General features: G+C 33.4%; 1 protein-coding gene across 1 annotated transcript; it reads left to right on the forward strand.

Annotated features, from left to right (window-relative positions):
• The first annotated feature begins 15,711 nt into the window (after positions 1–15,711).
• On the forward strand, positions 15,712–19,047 carry LOC139516822 (toll-like receptor 4). Its single transcript, XM_071307152.1, has 2 exons — positions 15,712–15,784; positions 15,972–19,047. Exon 2 carries the CDS (start codon positions 15,983–15,985, stop codon positions 18,128–18,130), a length of 2,148 nt encoding a protein of 715 aa, XP_071163253.1. The 5' UTR covers positions 15,712–15,784; positions 15,972–15,982; the 3' UTR covers positions 18,131–19,047.
• The last annotated feature ends 4,488 nt before the right edge of the window (positions 19,048–23,535 follow it).

Here is a 23,535-nt window from a genome sequence, read left to right on the forward strand (position 1 = left end):
TCGACAATGTCGGGTGACATATTGCTTTTCCTCTGTTTCTTTACTATTATTATTATTCTTCCAATGATTTTTGTCCGGCAGTTTTCTTGGAGACAATGGAACCAATCTTAATGATAGTTGACTATAATGAGGAACACAAAATTTCGGGTTGCAGTAGGTCTTAAGACCATTAAAATTGGCTGCCGTTACCATGGAAACGGAACAATTGTGAAAAATTCCAGTTTTTGGTTTTTGTGAATAATTTGGAGATGCTTAAACTCAGAATCATTATATTTAAATACAATAAAGGTGCCACCCATATACTGGTTTTGGATGATTTTGGCAATCATTGGAACTACTATGTTGCCATGGAAACTACACCAAAAATTTCAAAAATATGAAAATGCTCCAATTTTTTTGAAACTTAAGCATAACGATGAGCAACTTTGGTAGATGTGGAATTACGCTTTGGTATTTCCAAAATGTCTGCCGTTTCCATGGAAACAATGCAAAAAGGTCAAAATGCTCCAAAAACTTCCGGGTTTGGTGAATAACTTTGGTATGCTTGAACTTAAAATCATCAAATTTTAATGCAATATAGTTGTCCATTATATACAGGTTTTGAATGATTTTGACAATCATTGGAACTACTATGTTACCATGGATACAGGAGCAAAAATTTCAGAATTCTTCAAAATTGATGAAACTTGATATGATTGGTAACTGACAAGTAAAGATGAGACTTTTGACTTTGAAATTTTCAAAATGGCTGCCGTTGCCATGGAAACGGTATAAATGTGATATACTTTAAAATGCTCTGAATATACTGAAAATTAACAAAAAGATGAATAGCCATGCATATTTGTGCATTTACTGTTAAACAAGTTTAAATGGCTGTCGCTTAGTGGCAATAGGGGGAAGGGTGACATCCGCTATTGCTTGCAATGGCAATTCTAGTTATTATGGCACCCTCAACGGAGTTGGGGTGACGTATTGTTATTCTACGTTTCTTTTTTTTCTTATTATTATTATGTCACCCTGACGGAGGTCGGGTGACATATTGTTATTGTACGATTCTTTTTTTCTTATTATTTTTATTCCACACTTTTTGTCCGGCTTAGTTCTCAGAATTGAATGGACCAATGTTGATGGAACTATAACATAATGTTAATCACCATGTGCAGTTTTGCACCTTACCTTGGAATTAAAAAAATGGCTGCCATTGCCATGGAAACAGCAAAAATGTGAAAAATAGAAATGTGTTCCAATTGATATGAAACTTCTATGATATTAAGAGACTCATGCACACTGCAACATGGTACATTTTTTTTTCAACTGGGGGGTCTCTAGACATAATTTTAGGGGGGTGAATTTTTCATGGAACATTCCAGAACATAAGTGTTAAATTTATTCTAGAGACATTAAATGGTATATGATGGTATATAATTATGGAGAGATCAATTTGCAGAAGAAGTTAGACTTTGGAATATTCAAAATGGCAGCCGTTACCATGGAAACAGCAAAAATATGAAAAACTCCAAAATGCTTCAAATTTAATGAAACTTAAAACAAATGTTGCCTAGCTAATGTAGACTTGACTTTTGAGTTCGGAATTTCCAAAATGGCCGCCGTTGCCATGGAAACGGCACAATTGTTAAGAACAGAAAAACGTACATAAAGCTATGAAAACTGAAAGAAAGATCTTTTGTTATGGATATATCTACATTTACTGATGGAACATTTCGAAATGGCTGTCGTTTAGTGGCAATTGGGGAACCAGGGTGACATCCGCTATTGCTTGCAATGGCAATTCTAGTTTTTATTATTTTTCTTGCAACAAATTTTGTCCAGGTGATTTCTCGAAATCCAATGGACCAATATTGATGGAACTCTACTATAGTAAGGACCCCCAAGTGCAGAGTTGCAGGAAGCATGGAATGGTTTAAGATGGCTACCGTTTCCATGGAAACAGAACAAATGTGAAAAAATCCAGTTTTTTGTTTTGGTGAACTGTTTGGATATGCTTAAACTCAGAATCATTATATTTTAATACAATGTAGGAGCCCACTATATACAGGTGTTGGATGATTTTGGTGATCATTGGAACTACTATGTTGCCATGGAAACTACTCTAAAAATTTCGAAATTCTCAAAATGCTCCAAACTTCAGGCGACTTCACAGTAACGATGAGCAACATTGGAAGATGTGGAATTTGGCGTTGGAATTTCCAAAATATCTGTTGTTACCTTGGAAACAATGCAAAAAGGTCAAAACTTTGAATTTTCACAGAACATTCCAGAACATCAATGTTAAATTTATTGTAGAGACATTAAATGGTATATGATTATGGAGGGCAAAAAATGCAGCAGGGGTTTGACTTTGGAATATTCAAAATGGCCGCCGTTACCATGGAAACAGCAAAAATATGAAAAACTTCAAAATGCTTCAAATTTAAGGAAACTTATAACAAATGTTGCCTAGCTTATGTAGACTTGACTTTTGAGTTTGGAATTTTCTAAATGGCCGCCGCTCACCTGGCAATAGGGGAAGGGTGCCATCCGTTATTGCTAGCAATTACAAATCTAGTTATTATTATTTTTCTTGCAACAAATTTTGTCCAGGCGATTTCTCCAAAGCTAAAGCACCAAAGTTGATAGAACTTTACTATATTAAGGACCCCCATGTGCAGAGTTGCAGGAAGCATGGAATGGTTCAAGATGGCTACCGTTTCCATGGAAACAGAACAAATGTGAAAAAATCCAGTTTTTTGTTTTGGTGAACTGTTTGGATATGCTTTATCTCAGAATCATTATATTTTAATACAATGTAGGTGCCCACTATATACAGGTGTTGGATGATTTTGGTGATCATTGGAACTACTATGTTGCCATGGAAACTACACCAAAAATTTCGAAATTCTCAAAATGCTCCAAACTTCAGGAAACTTCACAGTAATGATGAGCAACATTGGAAGATGTGGAATTTGGCGTTGGAATTTCCAAAATATCTGTTGTTACCTTGGAAACAATGCAAAAAGGTCAAAACTTTGAATTTTCACAGAACATTCCAGAACATCAATGTTAAATTTATTCTAGAGACATTAAATGGTATATGATTATGGAGGGCAAAAAATGCAGCAGGGGTTTGACTTTGCAATATTCAAAATGGCCGCCGTTACCATGGAAACAGCAAAAATATGAAAAACTTCAAAATGCTTCAAATTTAAGGAAACTTATAACAAATGTTGCCTAGCTTATGTAGACTTGACTTTTGAGTTTGGAATTTTCTAAATGGCCGCCGCTCACCTGGCAATAGGGGAAGGGTGCCATCCGTTATTGCTAGCAATTACAAATCTAGTTGTATATGAAGTTGAATTCTTTGATTCGTCGTTTTTACGTGATGACGGCTGACAAATTGGACCTCGTAATTTTAGTATTATAGATGATAAAATGTACTGAATATTGAGCCTTTATCGATTCTAGCTCATACTTTCGCGTGTGTTATTGTTTATTGTCTATTGTAAATCTCTTTCCGAAGGGAATGTAAAAAAATGGCAGGAAATAATGTCGCAACATTGAGCACAATTTTAAAAAATATGTATTTTTGAAAAATCAAAATTTTGAATGTAATATTTCCTGATTGACATTAAGCAATATGTTTGCCACATTTTATTCAATCATTTATGGGCCTTTTTCAAAAAATGTGGATTTTCTTGTACAATCAATATTTCTAAAAAAAAGTGTAACATATTTTTATCCAATTTTTAGATACACCATTTAGTTTTTGGTGTGTGTAACAAGTTCCAGCAAATTCAATATGAAATTTAGCTACAGAAATTGCTTCCAGTGGGTTTCAAAGGGTCCAAAAACCCCAAAATTGCTTGTACGAAATTGAAAAACTAATCTTTTTTAAATGCTGGTTTTAATACCCAGCGGAAATTATTATTTTTCTTTTGTTATTATAAATATATAGTTATCACTGCAGGTATGTATACATAAATACAGGGAATTACTAGATTTTATTAGCATTTTTTTTTACTTTTCATTTCGTACTTAAAAAAATGTCAACTTTGTAACGGCAAAAACATTGATAAATTTTGGCATAAATATTTTTTTTTATATAAATCATTCAAAGTCTATAATACTGACTCTAATTCAATAAAAAACCATGTATCTGGTAGTATTAGGGTCAAGAAAAACATCCAAAAACCACAAATAGGTCAACTACATAACGCAGTGAATCGTTATGTAGTTGACAAAAAGCGTTATGTAGTTGACAATGCTGAATTAAATTCACTTTAAAATATGTTTCTAAAAGTGTTATTTTAACCATGTTAACTGTTTTGAAAAAAGTGTGATGATTTTTATGGAAATATATATCAAGCAAAATGTAAATATTATTAAAAAAAAATTAGGGACCGAAACTAAATCCGTTATGTAGTTGACATATGTCCCATACTTGTTTCTATGTTATTTTTTAAAATATTTTTGTAGTAGCATTTAAGATTGCATATTTTTATTTCAGGTTGTATTGTTGTTAAACTATTCAATTTCATATTTTAAAGTTGAAAATTGAATATTTTTTTGTATTGTTATTTCACAACTGAAATATCCACATTTTTTGAAAATGACCCTTATGTGAAGCGCAGTCTGTGGTGTCCTGTCCTTGTTGGAAATTGGAGATGTCCGTTGTTATTCTGTGGTTTACATGTTTTAATATACAATTATAATTACAAACAACATAGATATCTGTTCATATTGTTGACTGTTAGATCAGAATGAAATTTGTTATTAAGGTCTTTCCTTTCTTAAATGGAAAGACCTTACTGTATTTCGTTTGTTTATTATTCTTTTTCTTCCGCCGTTTTTCAAAGTTAATCGGTGATAAAAGTACGCAAGATATCAAAATGATCTTTGGTATCAAGTATCGGGTTAATAAAAGCTATCTTGTATTAAGGGCACCGTAGTGTACTATTTACCTTATAGGAGTTATCTCCCCAATTACAAAAAACACTGTTATCGCTATAACTCATGAACTATAAAACTTAGCGGCAAATGGTTTTTTTTTAAATGTTCCTTGCCAAATGATACAAGTTCAAATAATTTTAACCGAAGCGATCCAGTGACTTATTATAGGAGTTATTTCCCCTTGAATATTTTAATTTTGGATATGCATATAAATCTCATGAACCGTAAGTCGTAAAGACTGCGGGTCTTCAGATTTGAGTTCTTTGGACCAAAACTTAAAAATATAGGTCAAGGTCAAAGGTCAAGGTCATATTTTAGATTTTCAAAAGTTTTTCATTTCCCTATAACTATTGAACGGTTATAGATACAGAAAATTTAAGCAGTGAAAAATGATTGGTACTTCCAGGGGCAACTTTTTTACATTATGACTATATTGATTTTACCATCATGTAAGGGACATAACTCCCACTGATGGTTTTTAAAAAGCCATTTTTAGGCAAAACTCTTAAACAAAAGGTCCTTGACCCATAGGGTCTTTTGCAATGACCTTGTGGAGCAATGACCTTCACGAAGGTCACAAGGTCAAAGGTCAAGGTCATCAAATTATGTGGTTTTGGCACTATTTAAACAGTTTTATGTGTGTTTGAATCCAAACCAACCAACCAACCAACCAATCAATCATTCAATCAATCAATCAATCAATCAATCAATCAATCAATCAATGTTTCCGTTTAATGTGTGTCATAAGGGATCCAAGGTGTTTTTTTTTGCTTGTTTTAATTGAGCCTATTAAACGTGTTTAACCAACCAACGTGTTTAACCAGCATATTTAACCAACGTGTTTAACCAGCATATTTAACAAACGTGTTTAACCAACCAACCAACCAACCAACCAATCAATCAATCAATCATTCAATACATGTTTCCGTTTCATGTGTTTAATACGGAATCCAAGGTCTCTTTTTTCGCTTGTTTCAAGAAACAATATATCAAGTGTTTAACTAATAAACCAACCAACCAACTAACCAACCAACTAATCAATAAATTTATCAATCAACATATATATGATATATTTATTTATGACAGTATGATTAAAAGAAAATGGAAGGAAAGACCTATCAATTATTCAAGAAGAATTGAACTTTAATTCTGCCTTTTATTCTTTTTTTTTTTTTAAATACAAGTGTGGACACAGATGAGTGTGGATAGTATATTTGGATGTTTTACAGTGTCTTATGACAAAAGGATTTTTAAGTTTTTCCTATGGTGTTATTAACTGTGTTGCTCGATGACAGCCAATCTGAGCATTTGGAGTGTTATTTATTTAATATCTTTTTTCATGAGGCATGGAGGAAACAGTAATTGCATTAGTTACCAAATGATTATGATAGAATATGTTAGATACATCTTTGATTTTGGATACATTTTGTAGCTAGGCGAGCAACACATATTAATAGGTGTATTTTTTCACGTTGTTTTTTTTCTAAATGGGAGATGATATCTAGATTTGAGAACATGATATAAGGAGCCTTTAATTCAGTGGTTGTCGTTTGTTTATGTCTTACATATTCGTTTTTTGTTTATTTTTTTAACATCAATAATGCCATTATTTTTCTTGTTTGAATTGTTTTACATTTGTCATTTCCGGGCCTTTTTGTATAGCTGATTATGCGGTATTGACTTTGCTCATTGTTGATAGCCGTACGGTGACCTGTATTTGTTAATTTCTGTGTCGATTTGGTCTCTTGTGGAGAATTGTCTCATTGGCAATCATACCAATCATTTTATATGTTTTTGCAAACTATTTGACTGGTTCTATTTATATTACTTTGTGGTGGATCGTCAGTGTCATTAGTAAAAAAAATTGTTAAAATGTCAAATTTTTCCTCAGATTAGAATACACGTACTTTAACCTATAATGGTTTACTTTTTAAATTGTTGTTTGTATGGAGAGTTGTCTCATTGGCACTCACACCACATCTTCCTATATCTATTTATTGGATTTTAGTATTAAATGACAATGCCTGACATGATGCTTGGGGCTAGATGAGCAAGGAAGTAAACTTCTGTGCTGATTTTTATCAATTTTTTTATATCTCCTCCAAACCTGGTCGAAGCAAAGTAACATTTTGACCAATATGAAAATGATTTCACCAAAAGAATCTTTGTGAGCATGCTTCAAAGACTCATAACTGCTCCAAGAGTAATCTGATAGAATTTCTAGCATGTCAAGTGGATATTATCAACATCTACTTAATTAGTCTTAATATGTTTAAATATCTAAAAAGTTTTAGCATTCAAAAGGTATTGCAAAATTATTCCTTTTCATTTTTTTTTTTTTTTTTGGTTATATGGATACAAATATAAGTGATACATGTACCAATACAGAATTTGTTTGTATGAAAGTGTAGTAATTAACATTTACTGTAACAATGTTAATTCACACAAATTAACAAATTAACAAATGAATGAAAAATGTTGAACATGTATGATGAAATCGATTAGGCTAGATAGGCCTTATAATATTTTTTAACATAATTGAAGGACCATTTACACTCAGGACCGAGTCATCAGTAGGCAGTACAGATGTATTAAAACAACCTAGCATCATATTGCTAGTAGAGGGAGTAGCAATGTAGGGTAATTTTTTTTTTTTAATTTGGTCAATGGATATATGTTTGGTTCAAATCGAAATAGGATGCTTTTATCTCCCTAATACTTACATTGTACATAGAGGTGATACTACTTTGACAAATCCTTGTACATGAGAGTTTTCTGTCAAATCTTTATTTCACAAAGAATGAATTGCATAACAATGAACTGAGCTCAAATCAAAGTACTTTAATAATACACGTAGACAAAGAACGAAATCCAGTGATATACTTTGTACTATAGGTCCTTCATGAACATCCATCGATCAAAACCATATCTCAATAACATTCCATACTTCATGGTTGGATTCAGAAGTCCTGAAAAAGGCATGATTTTTTTTATCGTATTTTATGTATATATGCAGAGGTTAAAACTTTATTGTGGTATAATCATTCAGGATCTAGCAACTATCAATTTGCTTCATGCACATATTGATATAGGTTGAGTGCCCCTCTGTTAGAAATAAGAACACATCTCCTCCTAATTTTAGTCATCTGATGAAGAAACATTCAAAACTATAAAATGTTATCTTAGACTTGTCAGTGTCTATTTACCATTGCCACTGAATCAATAATATATGTACACATAATTATATACATGTAAGACTAAAATTTTTAAAGTACATATATAAGACTAAAACTGTCATTTGGTCTTCACTACATCTTCATTCCCCAAGACATTTTCAAATCTGACTTCATGATAAAATAAGATGCCATAATTATCTACAACCAATGAAAATCAAATATCACTCTAATAGACTAGCATTGGAATCCCAGTTTTCTAAAATGGTAGCTAGGTGGAACCTAAAACTAAAAAAATTGAAACAATATATCTTTAATATTTCAAATGCACGTACATGTAATAATATAAATTCTCTAAAATTCACTATATTTTTCCTTTTTTGTCTTCTATTCGAGACTGTATATTGACCTCTAGATGTCTTTCAATTACATTCAATTTGGTGTGGGTTGATGTTTGATTGCTGTACATGTTACAACCAGTTGCTCCGCAGGGGGCAGCTTTATACGACCGCAGAGGTCGAACCCTGAACAGTTGGGGCAAGGATAGACACTACATTCAAGCTTCGGTTTTGAAATGAGGGAATAAATGTTTACAGAATAGTCCATGATGATACATGTTATTAAAAAAATCATGAAATTTACACCGATTCTGTCAGTTGAATGGACAAAAATGAGATAAGTTATATAGACATAAAGGTTTTTTCCAATAGTTGTGGTGTAAATATAATCAGTTGTATTTTATGGTTGACATATTTATGTATATACATGTATGTAGATCATTGGCTTTTCAACCCATTGATATTTTACATCATCGATTATCTATTTATTGTTCTATTGTTGGTATTTTCAGCTTCCTAACACAGTTTTAACACAAAATAAACGCAAGCTTCATATGGTGTCCTCACACATTTTGACGTGGCTGCAAAATTTTGGTTGACATACGTATCCTTTTCTCATCGGTTATTGTGCTATTAAGAATGCATTCTTGAGTCTATACATGTACATGGATGAGGGTAAAATTTGGGGTATGTTATTGAGGTATTTATGCCAAATGATGTCAACAGTAATTTTTAGACATGACGATACAATGTACACTTTTTTTCAGACGAATCACCTTAAGGATATTTTGACTAATCACAGTTAAATTTTAACCAATTTGAAGCTAAAGGTAGCCGAGAATGACCATTTGACGCCCGACAGTAAAGAGCTTAACCACCCTCATGTATGTACATGTTATCAGCTTTCTACATATAAGCCAATGAGCCGCAATGAACATAATGGCGAGTGAGTGCAGCTAATGAGCTAATGTGAATCAAATTGTGTACTCAGTGGGGGATATTTTAAGGGATCTATGCGAAGAAAACCTGATTATCTGTTTATCGTTCTGTTATATCTTTTTTACTGGATTTTTCACCTCCCTAACTTGGCATATGGCATTTTTTACAGACGAAAGCAAGCTTCATAACTATACTCCTCACACACATGTATTGATTATAGGCTTTTCTACACATAATAATCATGAAATATTTGCCAGTGACCGTAATGAAAATTTTTAGCGAGTGAGCCCAGCTAATGAGCTAAAATGAATCAAATTGTGTACTCAGAGTTGGTGATATTTTAAGGTATCTTTACAAAAAAAAACCTGCAACTCTCAGTGGCGGATCCAGAATTGTTCATAAAGGGGTGGAGCCTCTGACTGACCAGAGGGTTGACAACTCCTGTCATGCTTCGATGATTTCCTATATAATCAACTAAATCGTTCTGCGTAATAATACTAATACTGGCTTTTTCCCCCTTTCTTACTTGGCCCTAGACAGTTGCTTATCTGTTTATCGTTCTATCACTGGCTTTTTTAGACTAGAGATTTCATGCTTACAAACCTGACCTTAAACCCATGTACTATTGACCCTTTCGGGATCCGGGATGTCTTTTTTTGAATTTCGGGATGTTGGAATTTGATATTTTTTAAATTCGGGACTTCGGATTTCATGTTTTTAAGCCTGGGATTTCGGGATCAGGACCTCTCGGATCCCCCTCTTAATAATGACTTATTTAGACTTGCCTTTTAATTCTGTATAAAAAATCATAACTCCGAACAGGAACAATGACACTATGTCTAATTTACTTCGACTACTGATCAGCTGATACCCAAACCTAGTCCAAATAATTATGACGTCTGGCAAGGCTATTTATTTTTTTTCTAGTACGCCTTCCTGAAAAAAAAATGAAATAGCCTTGCCAGACGTCATAATTATTTTGACTGATGCAAACCTAAAAACAGACACAAAAATAACATGAAATAGTGATTGAAAGATTGATTGCACTTTGAATGTATAATTCAGACACGTGTTACATGAGGAGCCGGTTTGTTTACAAATAATAATGTCACGTGAAGGCGCACTGACTGACGTCACAATTTGCATCGATCTTGCAATTCATTAATAGTTATCCCACAAGGACGCGGTGTGTCAGTGTAAGATCACCCCGATGGCCGGAGGCCAGAGGGTGATCTAACACTGACACACCAAGACCGAATGGGATAACTATTTTACATCCCAGCTGTTTTAGATTAGACGAAAAAACAATTACAATTCCTAAAATCTAGTTTAGGACACCACACAACCATTACAATATACTTTATATATTACAATTTGATGTATACCCTTTATGACCCCCAAACACGATGAGTAGATATCAAACAATGTCAACTCGCCCCACTTGCCAATCGGCCCACACTATATCGCCACTTTATAAACAAATCGCCCCACTCTTGTTTACCGACTCGCTCGACTTTTGAAAAATGTAAAATCAGATTGAACAATCAGTCTGAAATATCACTTATTTTCGAAAAAGGTTTAAACCCCACTGTAAAAAGGTCTGACAACTCGCCCCACTTATAAAAAGATCTTGCTTCCTTTAAGTATGTCAAATTACTATTAGTTCGTATCCAGTCGTCCTGGTTTAGTGGTATGTGTCCTGGCTTGATATGCTAAAGGTCTTGAGTTCTAATCTCAGCATATACACTGGATTTTTTCTACGTGAATTTTGATAGATAGTCTTTTCTATATAATTAATTATAAGTTTTATAGTGGATTTGACATTCCCGCCAAATGTTACAGAACAAAGGAAAGCATGCATAACAAAGAAACTCAAACTGGGGTGATTTGGTAGGGGTGATCCGGCTCAGATCACCTCTGTTAGAACAAAGGAGCTGGGATGTAACCACAGTTCACTCATACTGAACCCATTATCATGCAAACATGCAACGTGAATGTGATTCAAATTATACAGACATAATGCATGTACAGTTTTAGAAGAATTTAGTTCATCAAATAGATTAAATTTTACCTTTTGACACGAATAGGTCGGATTGACATTTCTGTCATCGGGGTTAATATTGAGATAAGTGGGATTTAACTCACCGTTAAAAATGTTTAGAGAAGCACACCTCGAGAACCTTATAATTGATAATCCATACTTACCAAAATTACTCTATATTAATTAACCTTATGTAAGTGAAATCTCACTATGATAATGATTTTGATGATGGCGATGAAGCTTGTTAAATTGGCGCTAAAAATATTCTTACTCTTATTGCTTTACGTAATAAAATTTGTATAGAATTAGATTTGACTAAAGTTCAGCATAAAAAAACGAGAACATGCAGAAGCATGACAATATATTACTGATAAAGTGTGTACTATATATTTATGTTAACGAATTTGCCTGTATACTATGCAAATACAAATACAAATATTTTTATTTGCACAAACTCATTAACAATAAATGGTTAAGACCTATGGCATTACATACAACTATAATAATTGACATGGCAGAATGAAAGGTTCCATACTTCACTAAGGATTACATTTGAGCGCAAGGAGATCCCGATTTGTGAATCGGTTTATTAACCCTTTTAAACCCAGGGTCGAACTTCAAGATGTTTACATATTAACGGAAATTTTTAGCGTTGCTTTTGCCATTGAGGCCATCTATTTTTATTGCGGGGTTTCACATATTTAAATCGGAATTATGGAAAAATGGAATGTTGTTAGCAGAATCAAAACAGAAAATGATGAACACTTGATTATTTTCAGCAATACATAAATTGGATTGAGAGTAAATACTTGTAAAACTCTCCTTTTTCCTGTGAAGCGTGTGCTTTACATCGAGGCTTGCTATGCTTTACATCGACGCCACAGTACTTCAATCAATCAGGGAATGTTTATTTGGGGCATTCGACCTAATTCAACTCAGATTTTGGCACATTTTAATCGAATTTATAGAAAAATGGAATATTGTTAGTACATATAAAATAGAAAAAAGATGAATACTTTTAGTTAAAGATAATTTGGATGGGGGTCCTGTGTATTCACATTATTTGTACAACTCTCCTTACTGATGCCATATTGTGGAATTTCCGTGACCTAAATGCTTCGCGAAAATTAATATTTTTATATATATAGTATAGTAATTATCTATTTATACATTTACCTGTGCTGAGTGTTCTTTTGTTTGTTTGTACTGTATGTCTTAACGTAGTGTTCTCGTTTTAGAGATATATTGTTATGCCCCACCTACGATAGTACAGGGGCATTATGTTTTCTGGTCTGTGGCTCCGTTCGTCCGTCCGTTCGTTCGTTCATCCCGCTTCAGGTTAAAGTTTTTGGTCAAGGTAGTTTTTGATGAAGCTGAAGTCCAATCAACTTGAAACTTAGTACACTTGTTGCTTATGATATGATCTTTCTTATTTTAAAGCCAAATTAGTCTTTTGAACCCAATTTCATGGTCCATTCAACATAGAAAATGAAAGTGGGAGTTTCAGGTTAAAGTTTTTGGTCAAGGTAGTTTTTGATGAAGATGAAGTCCAATCAATTTGAAACTTAGTACACATGTTCCCTATAGTATAATCTTTCTGATTTTAATGCCAAATCAGATTTTTTACCCTATTTCACGGTCCATGGAACATGGAAAATGATTGAGTGGGGCATCCGTGTACACATTCTTGTTTAAATTAATTAATTGTCATATAAGAGTGAGGTTTGGCTAGCCATAAAAACAAGTTCAGACTACCATTATTTCTATAAATATCCTGTACCAAATCAGGAATATTTCATTTAGTATCAAATAGTCCGACATTCTGTAAGTTTGCATTTGTTTTTGTTGCAGTTCATTGTTTCTGTTGTTCCGTTGTTTTCCTCTTAAAGTTGATGTGTTTTCTCTTTTCCGATCTATGACTTATGTTGCCTTTATTCAATACTATTTGATTTTTATGTTTTGATAAAATTGAGAATGGAAATGGGGAATGTGTCAAAGAGACAACAACCCGACCATAGAGCAGACAACAACAGAAGGTCACCAACACCAATTCCCGCACCCGGAGGCGTCCTTCGGCTGGCCCATAAACAAATATATATACTAGTTCAGTGATAATTAACGCCATACTTAACTCCAAATTGTACACAAGAAACTAAAAGTTAAAATAATACCAGATTAACAAAGGCCGGAGGCTCCTGACTTAGGACTGGCGCAAAAATGCGGCGGGGTTAAACATGTTTATGAGATCTCAACCCTCCCCCTATACCTCTAGCCAATGCAGAAAAGTAAACGCATAACAATAAGCACAAGTTTAATAAACTGACCAGTGAAGATTATAAAACTTTTGTTTCAGGGCACACACGTTATTGCTTTAGGACACAAAAAAAGGATTATAGAGTGTTACAGATTTATAAAACTTTTGTTTAAGGGCAAACACGTTATTGCTTTAGGACACAAACGTTGGATAATAGAGTGTTAAAGCTTAATAAAGCAATTAATGCAGTTGTTATCATGGAACGCAGACAGATAAGGACAGTGTCAATCTTCAGGTCAGGTCTTCAATGTAGCGAGAAATTCCCGCACCCGGAGGCGTTCTTCAGCTGGCCCCTAAACAAATATATACTAGTTCAGCGATAATGAACGCCATACTAATTTCCAAATTGTACACAAGAAACTAAAATTAAAATATTACAAGACTAACAAAGGTCAGAGGCTCCTGACTTGGGACAGGCGCAAAAATGCAGCGGGGTTAAACATGTTGCATACACCGGCTATTTGCTAACCTTGATCTTTTCTAGACATTTTCATTTATCTTAACCATAAGAATGCAAAAGCAATATTTCTGCCAACTCTATTTTGTATTCTTAGGAAAAATAGAAAATAAAGACACACATTCTGATCTACTATTTGAACGATGAAATGTTGGACATGCCGTTATTACGTATAAATAGACAATGGAATGCTGAATAAGGGTATTTCAAATTTGAATTCCTACTTTTGACTTTTTACAAGACTATTGAACTTGAAATAAATCGACACAATGTCGTTACATTTCATTTTTGCTTATGTGCTTTGTCTTTATGCCCTTTTGTGTTTCTTTGTTACATATTTGTTTCTTTTTCAATGGATTAACATTGTAACACAACGTTGACTGTTGTTCCATTATTTTGACATGTTTACTTATTATTCTTTTGTTTTGTTCACACATCGTTACAATATGATGGAATTTCATGCAACTGGCATACAAGTGAGAGGTTTAGCTAGCTAGAAAACCAGGTTTAAGCCACCATTTTTGACATATGAATATACCTGTACCAAGTATAAAATATGTCAGTTGTTATTCATTCGTCTGAGGTGTTTGAGCTTTTTATTTTTTTATTTGTTAAAGAACTTTCCGTTTTGAATTTCCTTGGAGTCTGGTTTTTTGTTATTTTACTTTTATTGATCTGACTGTTAAACGCATTGCTTTCTGTAATATTCTATTTCAAAATGAATATTTTACCAGCACGCAAAACCTCACTCAGGGAAGCGCTTGAAAGTAATACACATTTTTTTTCATGAATTTGTGTTTAAGAAGAAGATATGTTGCCATTCACACTTTGTTATGATTTTTTACTTTAACAGTTTGCATATTTATACGTTAATCTGTTGCCTGCAAATTTAATTTCAACATTTGCACAAAATTATCAAATGATATACTCAAGGGGTACAATCAAAATCACGTGATGGATATACACACACCGGAAGTTACAGTCGAACTCGCCGCTTGAAAGGTTAGTAGTTGCATTTTCTTGTTTATATCAATTAAATTTTGATTAATAAGTTGGCACACCGAATGTCGGATAGTATGTAGTTTTAAAATACACAATTGTTTTTGCTAGAAAGCGTGCAGTTATTGCAAACACTTCGACGGTGAAATGTTGGAACTGTGTCGAAGTGTTCGCATTAACTGCACGCTTTCCAGCAAGGATAATTGTGTATTTCAAAACTAGATAGTATCCTACATTCGGTGCACTACCTTATTTATTAAATTTTATTGATATAAACAAGTAAATACGACTACTTACCTTTCAAGCGGTCTGCTCGACTGTTACTTCCGGTGTGTGTATATCCATCACGTGATTTTGATTGTACCCCTTGATACTGGCAGAATATATCTCTGTCAAAAGTTTATTTTTTTAAAACAAATTAAGCAAATTAATTTCCTCGTTGTGATTAATGAGTATGACGTAGAAACAGGAAGTTCCACAAGACTGACTAATTATATATATTTCAGTTTCCAAACCGGCCTTCAATCAATTTGTGGATCTCTACAAGTCCAGGTTGATACATTCAGTACATAAAAAGTAAGTTTAACTTTTTTTTTAAATAAAATCATAGTAAATGAATAAAGTACCAGATGCCTTATAAAATTGAGATTGCAACGGCTATCTAGAATAAATTACTGCTTTCTACGTCACAACGGCCTGAATTTTGGCAAAGCAATTATTATGTTTAAATAAACATTTATAAGAAAAGGTTTGTTTTTTACAGGTCCATTAACGATGACATCTGTAACTGTTAAATTTCTATTTGTGATAACTTGCCTTATTGTGAAGATGGATGCCGATTTGAAGTTATCCTCCGTGTGTATTTTCAATACTCAGTGCCGGTGCTTTAATGAGACAGGAACATCTGAATTGCATGTCGACTGTGCAAACGGTAAACTAGTGGAAATTCCAGACGTTCCACGAAATGTTTACATTTTAAACCTGCAACATAACCGTATAAAGAAAATTGGGGACAACGTATTTCAAAGTTTAACGACTTTATTCTTGTTGGATTTATCATTTAATAAAATTAACAGTTTGAAATCAAAGTCTTTTGAGGGATTGGGAGAACTAAAAGTGTTAAACTTGAATGACAACCCAATAAAATATACAAGGTTTCCAAACGGATCATTTATACCGTTAGTATCTCTCATACGTCTTTGCATTAAAAGTACAACCAAAGCGGTCCGTGAACGTACACACATTTTTTCGGATAAAACAATGTCAGACTTGAAGACATTAGAGAATTTGGAAATAGACATTCCAGTACCAATCGGAGGAAAAAATATATTTGGAGAAGGATATAGATATCTAAATCATCTTATTTCTCTCAATATCGGGACATGTTATTATCCAGTATCGGTTAACGAAAAAACCTTCCAGTTTATGCCACATTTGACAATAATTTCTTTTGACATTCAGTGTAGTATGTTTATATCTCCGGGTGGACATCAAAGTCTACAAAGCATAAGACAACTTTACGTGCACCATTTAGCTAAAGACTTGGTATACGATTTGCTATATTTTAAAAATCTCACTGACGAATTAAAACTGACGCCAATAGAAACTTTGTCATTTGAAAACACCTTTTCGGATAATTTTGATTATTATCCATGGAATCCAATTAGTTTAAGTTTGAACAACTCGTCTCTTAAGAATCTGAGAATGACCGAAAATAGACTCGGTGAAAGCTTTCCACCGTCTAAACTTTATCCACCTCCTCCAAGTTTACTAGAACTGAATCTTTCCAGTAATAAACTCGAGAAGTTTGCGTTAGATTTAGAGAATATTCGAAATCTTAGTCTACAAAATAATTATATTGGAAGATTTCTAAGTACTCGCAGTTATAAAATGTCAAATAAATCTAGCAAGCTTGAGTTTATAGATTTGTCGATGAATGGTATTGAAAATCTAACATTTATATTATTCAAGGGACAGCCAAATTTAAAATATATCAATCTGAATCGTAATAAGTTGCAAAAGGTTACTTTTGATGTTTCTCGATTAAAAAGTCTTCGTTATTTGGATTTATCAAGCAACAATTTTACGACATTAGACGAGAAAGCTATGGTAATGTTCGATGGTTTGTTTAAAAATACAAATTTCACAGTTAATTTACAAAAAAATGCACTGCTATGTACTTGTAACACACTACCATTTTTAAAGTGGATTTCAATAACGAAAGTAAATTTGCTGCTGAACGATAAGTGTTATTTAGAAGATGGGATCGGTTTCAGTTTCTACCCAATAAACTCACTAATACAGCAAGTACAGAAGGGATGTATGTCATATACGACGTTAGTCATAGTGTTGTCTGTAGGGTTGGCAGTCATGCTGACCGTTATTATTTTGGCTTTAGTGTATAAATACAGATGGAAACTTCGATACATGTTTTACCTTGCCAAAAGTAAACACTATGGCTACAAGGCTTCAACAGACGACGGTGAATACACTTACGATGCTTTTATATCGTACTGTGATGATGATAGAGCATTTGTATTAAAAGATTGCATTGCAAATTTAGAAACTGAAGGGAATGCTAAATTATGCGTGCACCAACGAGACTTCATACCAGGCCAAGAGATAACAGTCAATATTACAAACGCCATTCATGAAAGCAGAAAGACTTTTTGCATAATAACGAGAAAGTTTTTTGAGTCTTACTACTGTATGTTTGAATTTAATATGGCCCGAATGGAAAATATTTATTCTCGAGATGGAAGAAATATCATTTTCCTAGTATTTCTAGAGCAAATTCAACCAAAAGAAATGCCACTTATGATGCTCGAACTTATAGAGAAACAGTCTTACATTGAATATCCTAATGACGAAGAAGGAAATATTGTGTTCTGGGAAAAAATAAAAGAAGCTATTCATTCATGACATTTGTTGCAATACTGAAATCGTTCTCTTCAGTTTTTTTTTATATTCATTTTCATTATGTATTTATTTCAATGTGAGGAAATAATCCCGTCGGGTTATCAAACCCATAACATTCCGCACTCGCTTCTGCACTCGAAGCGAGCACCATTGAATCGATCTAATGCTTTGCTGAGATGTCAACAAAATAATATTTGAGAAAATAAAACACCTTTGAAAAACGTTATGAATAAAAGTTATACGTGCAATAATTGAATTTTAAAATTATGTAATTTCAAAGCAAGTATGGTCAACTGAACTGGTTGACACGGGGTATAGAAGATTCCAATTAACTTTAAAAGCACATAATAACCTAATACTGTTGCAACATTGTACATGTGTTTCAAAATAAGTATAAAGATCATGTCATCTTAAACGTGGCAAAGCAACGCCATTAAACATCAGCTGTATTTGAAAAAAAGACAAAACTAATCAGCAGTTTAAACTAACAATTAAATCAGCAGTGTAAATAAGAAAATGCCCGCAAGACCAATACTGATTCAATTAGTAAACATATCAATTGTTCACTTCCCTTTAAGAATACCATTTAGAATCAAACTACATGTAAAAAAATAATTACAATACACTATATGTCGTGTCAGTTATACAGTTATATGAAAGGAACTATTCGTTTTACGAATTTGTGTAAAATAAACTGTAAAGGGAGGATCTCGTAATATGTAAGCACAAAGAAAGATTGAATATAGCAAGGTTCTTTTTAAATCACAATATCATGATGATGGAAGAAGTATTAAAGTATGATCAATTCTAAATATGCATTTAAATTTAATGTCCATAAAGTATCCGAGGTGTAGATTTGTGTGTTTCAATGTCAGTTTTTTCAATCGGTTGGTAAAATTTATGATTTTTGTATTTTCCTTTGACATAGTGACCAATGATTTCTTTGCAGGTGATATATGATTATTGATGTTTGCTACTGTGTTTTTGATTTTCCCAGCTAAACATAGCTGTATTATTGTGTATTCTTATCTTGTCTTTAAAATTATTAACTGTATTTTCATTGTTTTGTATAATAAATAAAATATAACTATCGTAACCTTTCTATCTCAAAGAAATAATTATACTATACGAACGTCAAAACCAGTGACAACTCTACGACGGATTTTATCCATCGGGTCACCAGTGATGACGGCCAGGAAAGAACAAAAAAATTACTTCCGCAATTTACATATCTAACATTGTTAGGCTTATATTAAACTGACGAATTATATTTACAGAATGTGTTTTCAGCATTATATCACCATCACTGGTGATCCGACGGATAATGTATGTGTCTGTCCCAAGCCATGAGCATGTGCTTCTGTTATTGTTGTTGGTTCGTGTCTGTCATATTTGTTTTTCGTAAATTGTTTTGTTATAAAATAGAAACGAAAGATATCAAAAGGACATTCAAAATCAAAAAGTTAACTGCTAACGTCATGGCTTTAAAAGCAAAAGACAAACAGGCAAACAATACCGATAGTACATAAAACAGAATATAAAACATAAAGACTTAGCCAACAGAACAACACCAAAAACTGTTAGTGATCTAAGTTACTCCGAAAGGGTAATCAGTTCGTCTGGCGTATATATTAAATTTAGTCCTGGTATCTATGATGAGTTTATTTATAACCACTGGGTCGATGCCACTGCTGGTGGAGATTTATTTCCCCGAGAGTACCACAAGCCCAGTAGACATGAATTGTAATTGATATGGTTATATTTATAAATTTACTGTTAACAAAATATTGAATTTTTTGAAATACTAAGGCTTTTCTACCTCAGGAATAGATTACCTTAGCTGTATTTGGAAAACTTTTAGGAATTTTGGTCCTCAATGCTCTTCAACTTCGTACTTTATTTGGCCTTTTTAACTTTTTTGGATTCGAGCGTCACTGATGAGTCTTTTGTAGACGAAACGCGCGTCTGGCGTATATATTAAATTTAGTCCTGGTATCTATGGTGAGTTTATTTCCTGCTCAACCTGTGGCCCGTCATGTTATTCATTTTATTAAAAACCTGGTAATAAATCTAAATCGGTGGGTCACATTCGGGATAAGGGGGCGGTAACGACATAAAAAAATATATCCACTATCATCTGTGAAAGGGATATTCCATAACGATCAACAAAATGGTGATGGTGGTCGTAAAATTTATCGATTAGGCTGTTAGTTTTCTAATGTCTGCCGACTGTACAGTATACGTTTATATACTTATTAAAGGTCGTATGGTTGACTAGTATTGCTTACATCTAACTCATTTCAATTTTGATTCTAAGTTATCTAATAGGAGATGATACATCATCTCATTATAGCCGGAGTGATCGGAGAGACTCACCATCCTTCGGTAGAAAAATTGACAATCATATTCAAATAAAATTTGAGTTGAACCTACTTACCACGTGCAGGATTCGAACTCACAACGTCGCTGTTGACAGGCTAGTGATACAGCAGTTCGGTACATAATCAAACTAAATGTCATTTTAAAAAAGGGGTCCATGAACTCGTGTTTAAGTAAAATTAGTTTGAATGATAAGTCGAAAAGTGCATCTTTTCCTGATAAGTCAGTTCGACGTCGCGAAAATAACAATTTACGTTAGCAACGTCATTACCTCATCTGTAACTGTATCAGATGCCCTTAATAGAATATATTCTTTTTCTTCTGCAGTTTACATGTTGTAATCAAAAAATTCTCTGAAACTGACATTATCAAGATGCTTGATTTCTTGATTGACAACATATTGGTTACGTTCGGAGGACGTCTTTTTCAACAGACTGTCGGCATTTCAATGGGAACAAACTGTGCCCCTCTACTTGCCGACTTGTTTCTTTATTATTATGAGGCTGATTTCATGCAGGAACTTCTTAGGAAGAAAGATAAGAAGTTAGCAATATCCTTTAACTCTACTTTTCGCTATATAGATGATGTTCTTTCATTAAATAATTCAAAATTTGGTGACTATGTGGAACGCATCTATCCAATCGAGCTAGAGATAAAGGATACTACAGTTAAGTCGGCCTCATATCTTACATCTAGAAACTGACAATGAGGGTCGGTTGAAAACAAAACTTTACGACAAAAGAGATGATTTCAGCTTTCCAATTGTGAACTTTCTATTTCTAAGTAGCAACATTCCAGCAGCACCTGCATACGGGGTATATATCTCCCAATTGATACGATATTCCCGTGCTTGCATTTCCTATCATGATTTTCTTGATAGAGGGTTGCTGCTCACAAGGAAGCTATTAAACCAAGAGTTCCAAATGGTGGAGTTGAAATCATCCCTTCGTCAATTTTACGGACGCCATTACGAGTTGGTTGACCGTCATGTAATAACCGTTTCACAAATGATATCGAATATGTTCCTTACGTCGAAACTACAATCCCCTTCCCTTTCATGAATGTGACCTACCGAATTAGACTATTTACCGGATTTGTTATCACATAAGCAACACGACGGGTGCCACATGTGGAGCAGGATCTGCAAACCCTTCCGGAGCACCTGAGATCACCCCTAGTTTTTTGGTGGGGTTCGTGTTGTTTATTCTTTAGTTTTCTATGTTGTGTCGTGTGTGCTGTTGTTTTTTGTCTTTTTCATTTTTAGCATGGCGTTGTCAGTTTGTTTTAGATTTATGAGTTTGACTGTCCCTTTGGTATCTTTCGTCCCTCTTTTGTAATGTACACTTAAAAGACTTTCATTAATGATAGTGGGTTAGTTCTTAACTAATCAACTAAGAAATTATCATCACCATGGACCATAAGTGGAACCATACGACAAGTGCATACATACAGTTTCTCAGAAATCGTGCACATAAAAAACATATCCTTTTTTTGAAAAATAGTGTGCTTTTGTTTTCCGTGACAGTCTCGAACATTAAAAATGCATGTTTGAATACACGGCATTCCTTATTTGGAGATTCTAGTACTAGTTCATAAGTCAAAATAGCTTTTAATGTGGAGCACAGATTAACATAGAAACCTAGAAATTCAAAATATTCATACATTACGCGGCTATATGCAAACCTACGAATTTCCTAGACATTTTCATTAATCTTTATTATAAGAATACAAAAACAATATTTCTATCAACTATACTCTCCATTTTGAGGAGACATATATGATATATAGACACACATTATGATCTACTATTGGCGGAATGAAATGTTAGACATGACATTATTGCGTATAAATAAAGCAACAGTAGTATACCGCTGTTCAAAACTCATAAATCCATGGACAAAAAACAAAATCGGTAACAAACTAAAACTGAGGGAAACGCATTAAATATAAGAGGAGAACAACAACACAACATTAAAATGTAACACACACACACACACCTATACACACAGAAAAACGGACTAAGCATTAGACAAAATCCAAAAATTTGAAAATAACAAATATAACATCAAAACCAAATACATGAATTTGGGATAGATAAGTACCGTGACACGTCTTATAGTAATGTGAATTCACACTCAAAAATAAGAGAAAACAAACGACACAACCGAAACACAACGTTAAAATGTAACACACACAGAAACGAATTATAATATAACAATGGCAATATTCCTGACTTGGTACAGGACGTTTTTAAAGTAAAAAAAAATGGTGGGTTGAACCTGGTTTTGTGGCATGCCAAACCTCCCTCTTTTATGGCCATGTGAAAAATAACATTAAAATGACAACACAACATTCCAGGACTACAATATAAATAAATAGGAGAACACAACTGACAAAGAAACACACGAATAATAGCTAATAAAGGCAACAAGTTTTAATACGTCAGAAGTGCATTTTGTCCACACAAGACTTACTAGTGACGCCCAGATACAAAAGTTTGAAAGCCGAAACAAGTACAAAGTTGAACAGCATTGAGGACCAAAAGTTCAAAAAAGTTGTGCAAAAAACGGCCAGGGTTTTCTGTTAGGTACAAGAGCATCCCTATTATTTAGAATAATTTATACTTTTGCAAACAGTTAATTTTATAAAATGACTTTACAAAAGATGTACATGATAAAACTGAAGTATTAACTAATTGCAGGAAACAACCGAAATACATTACATAACCCGACAAAATGCAACACATCAGAATAAGTTTAAACCTCAACGCCAAGTGACGTCATATTAGAAATTGTAACAAATGACAAAAAAATGACGTCACATTTGACGATTATAAATGAGGCAATGACATGCTTATATAAGGGTATTTCAAATTTGAATTCTTAGATTTTAGTTTTTACAACACTATTTTTCTTGAAATAAATTGACACATTGTTATTACATTTCATTTTTTGCTTATGTGCTTTGTCTTTATGCCCTTTTGTTTTTCTTTCGTACATATTTATTTGTTTTCATATTTATTAAGATTA

This window comes from Mytilus edulis, chromosome 3, assembly GCF_963676685.1.
Source record: "Mytilus edulis chromosome 3, xbMytEdul2.2, whole genome shotgun sequence".
In the NCBI taxonomy this organism is placed as follows: domain Eukaryota; kingdom Metazoa; phylum Mollusca; class Bivalvia; order Mytilida; family Mytilidae; genus Mytilus; species Mytilus edulis.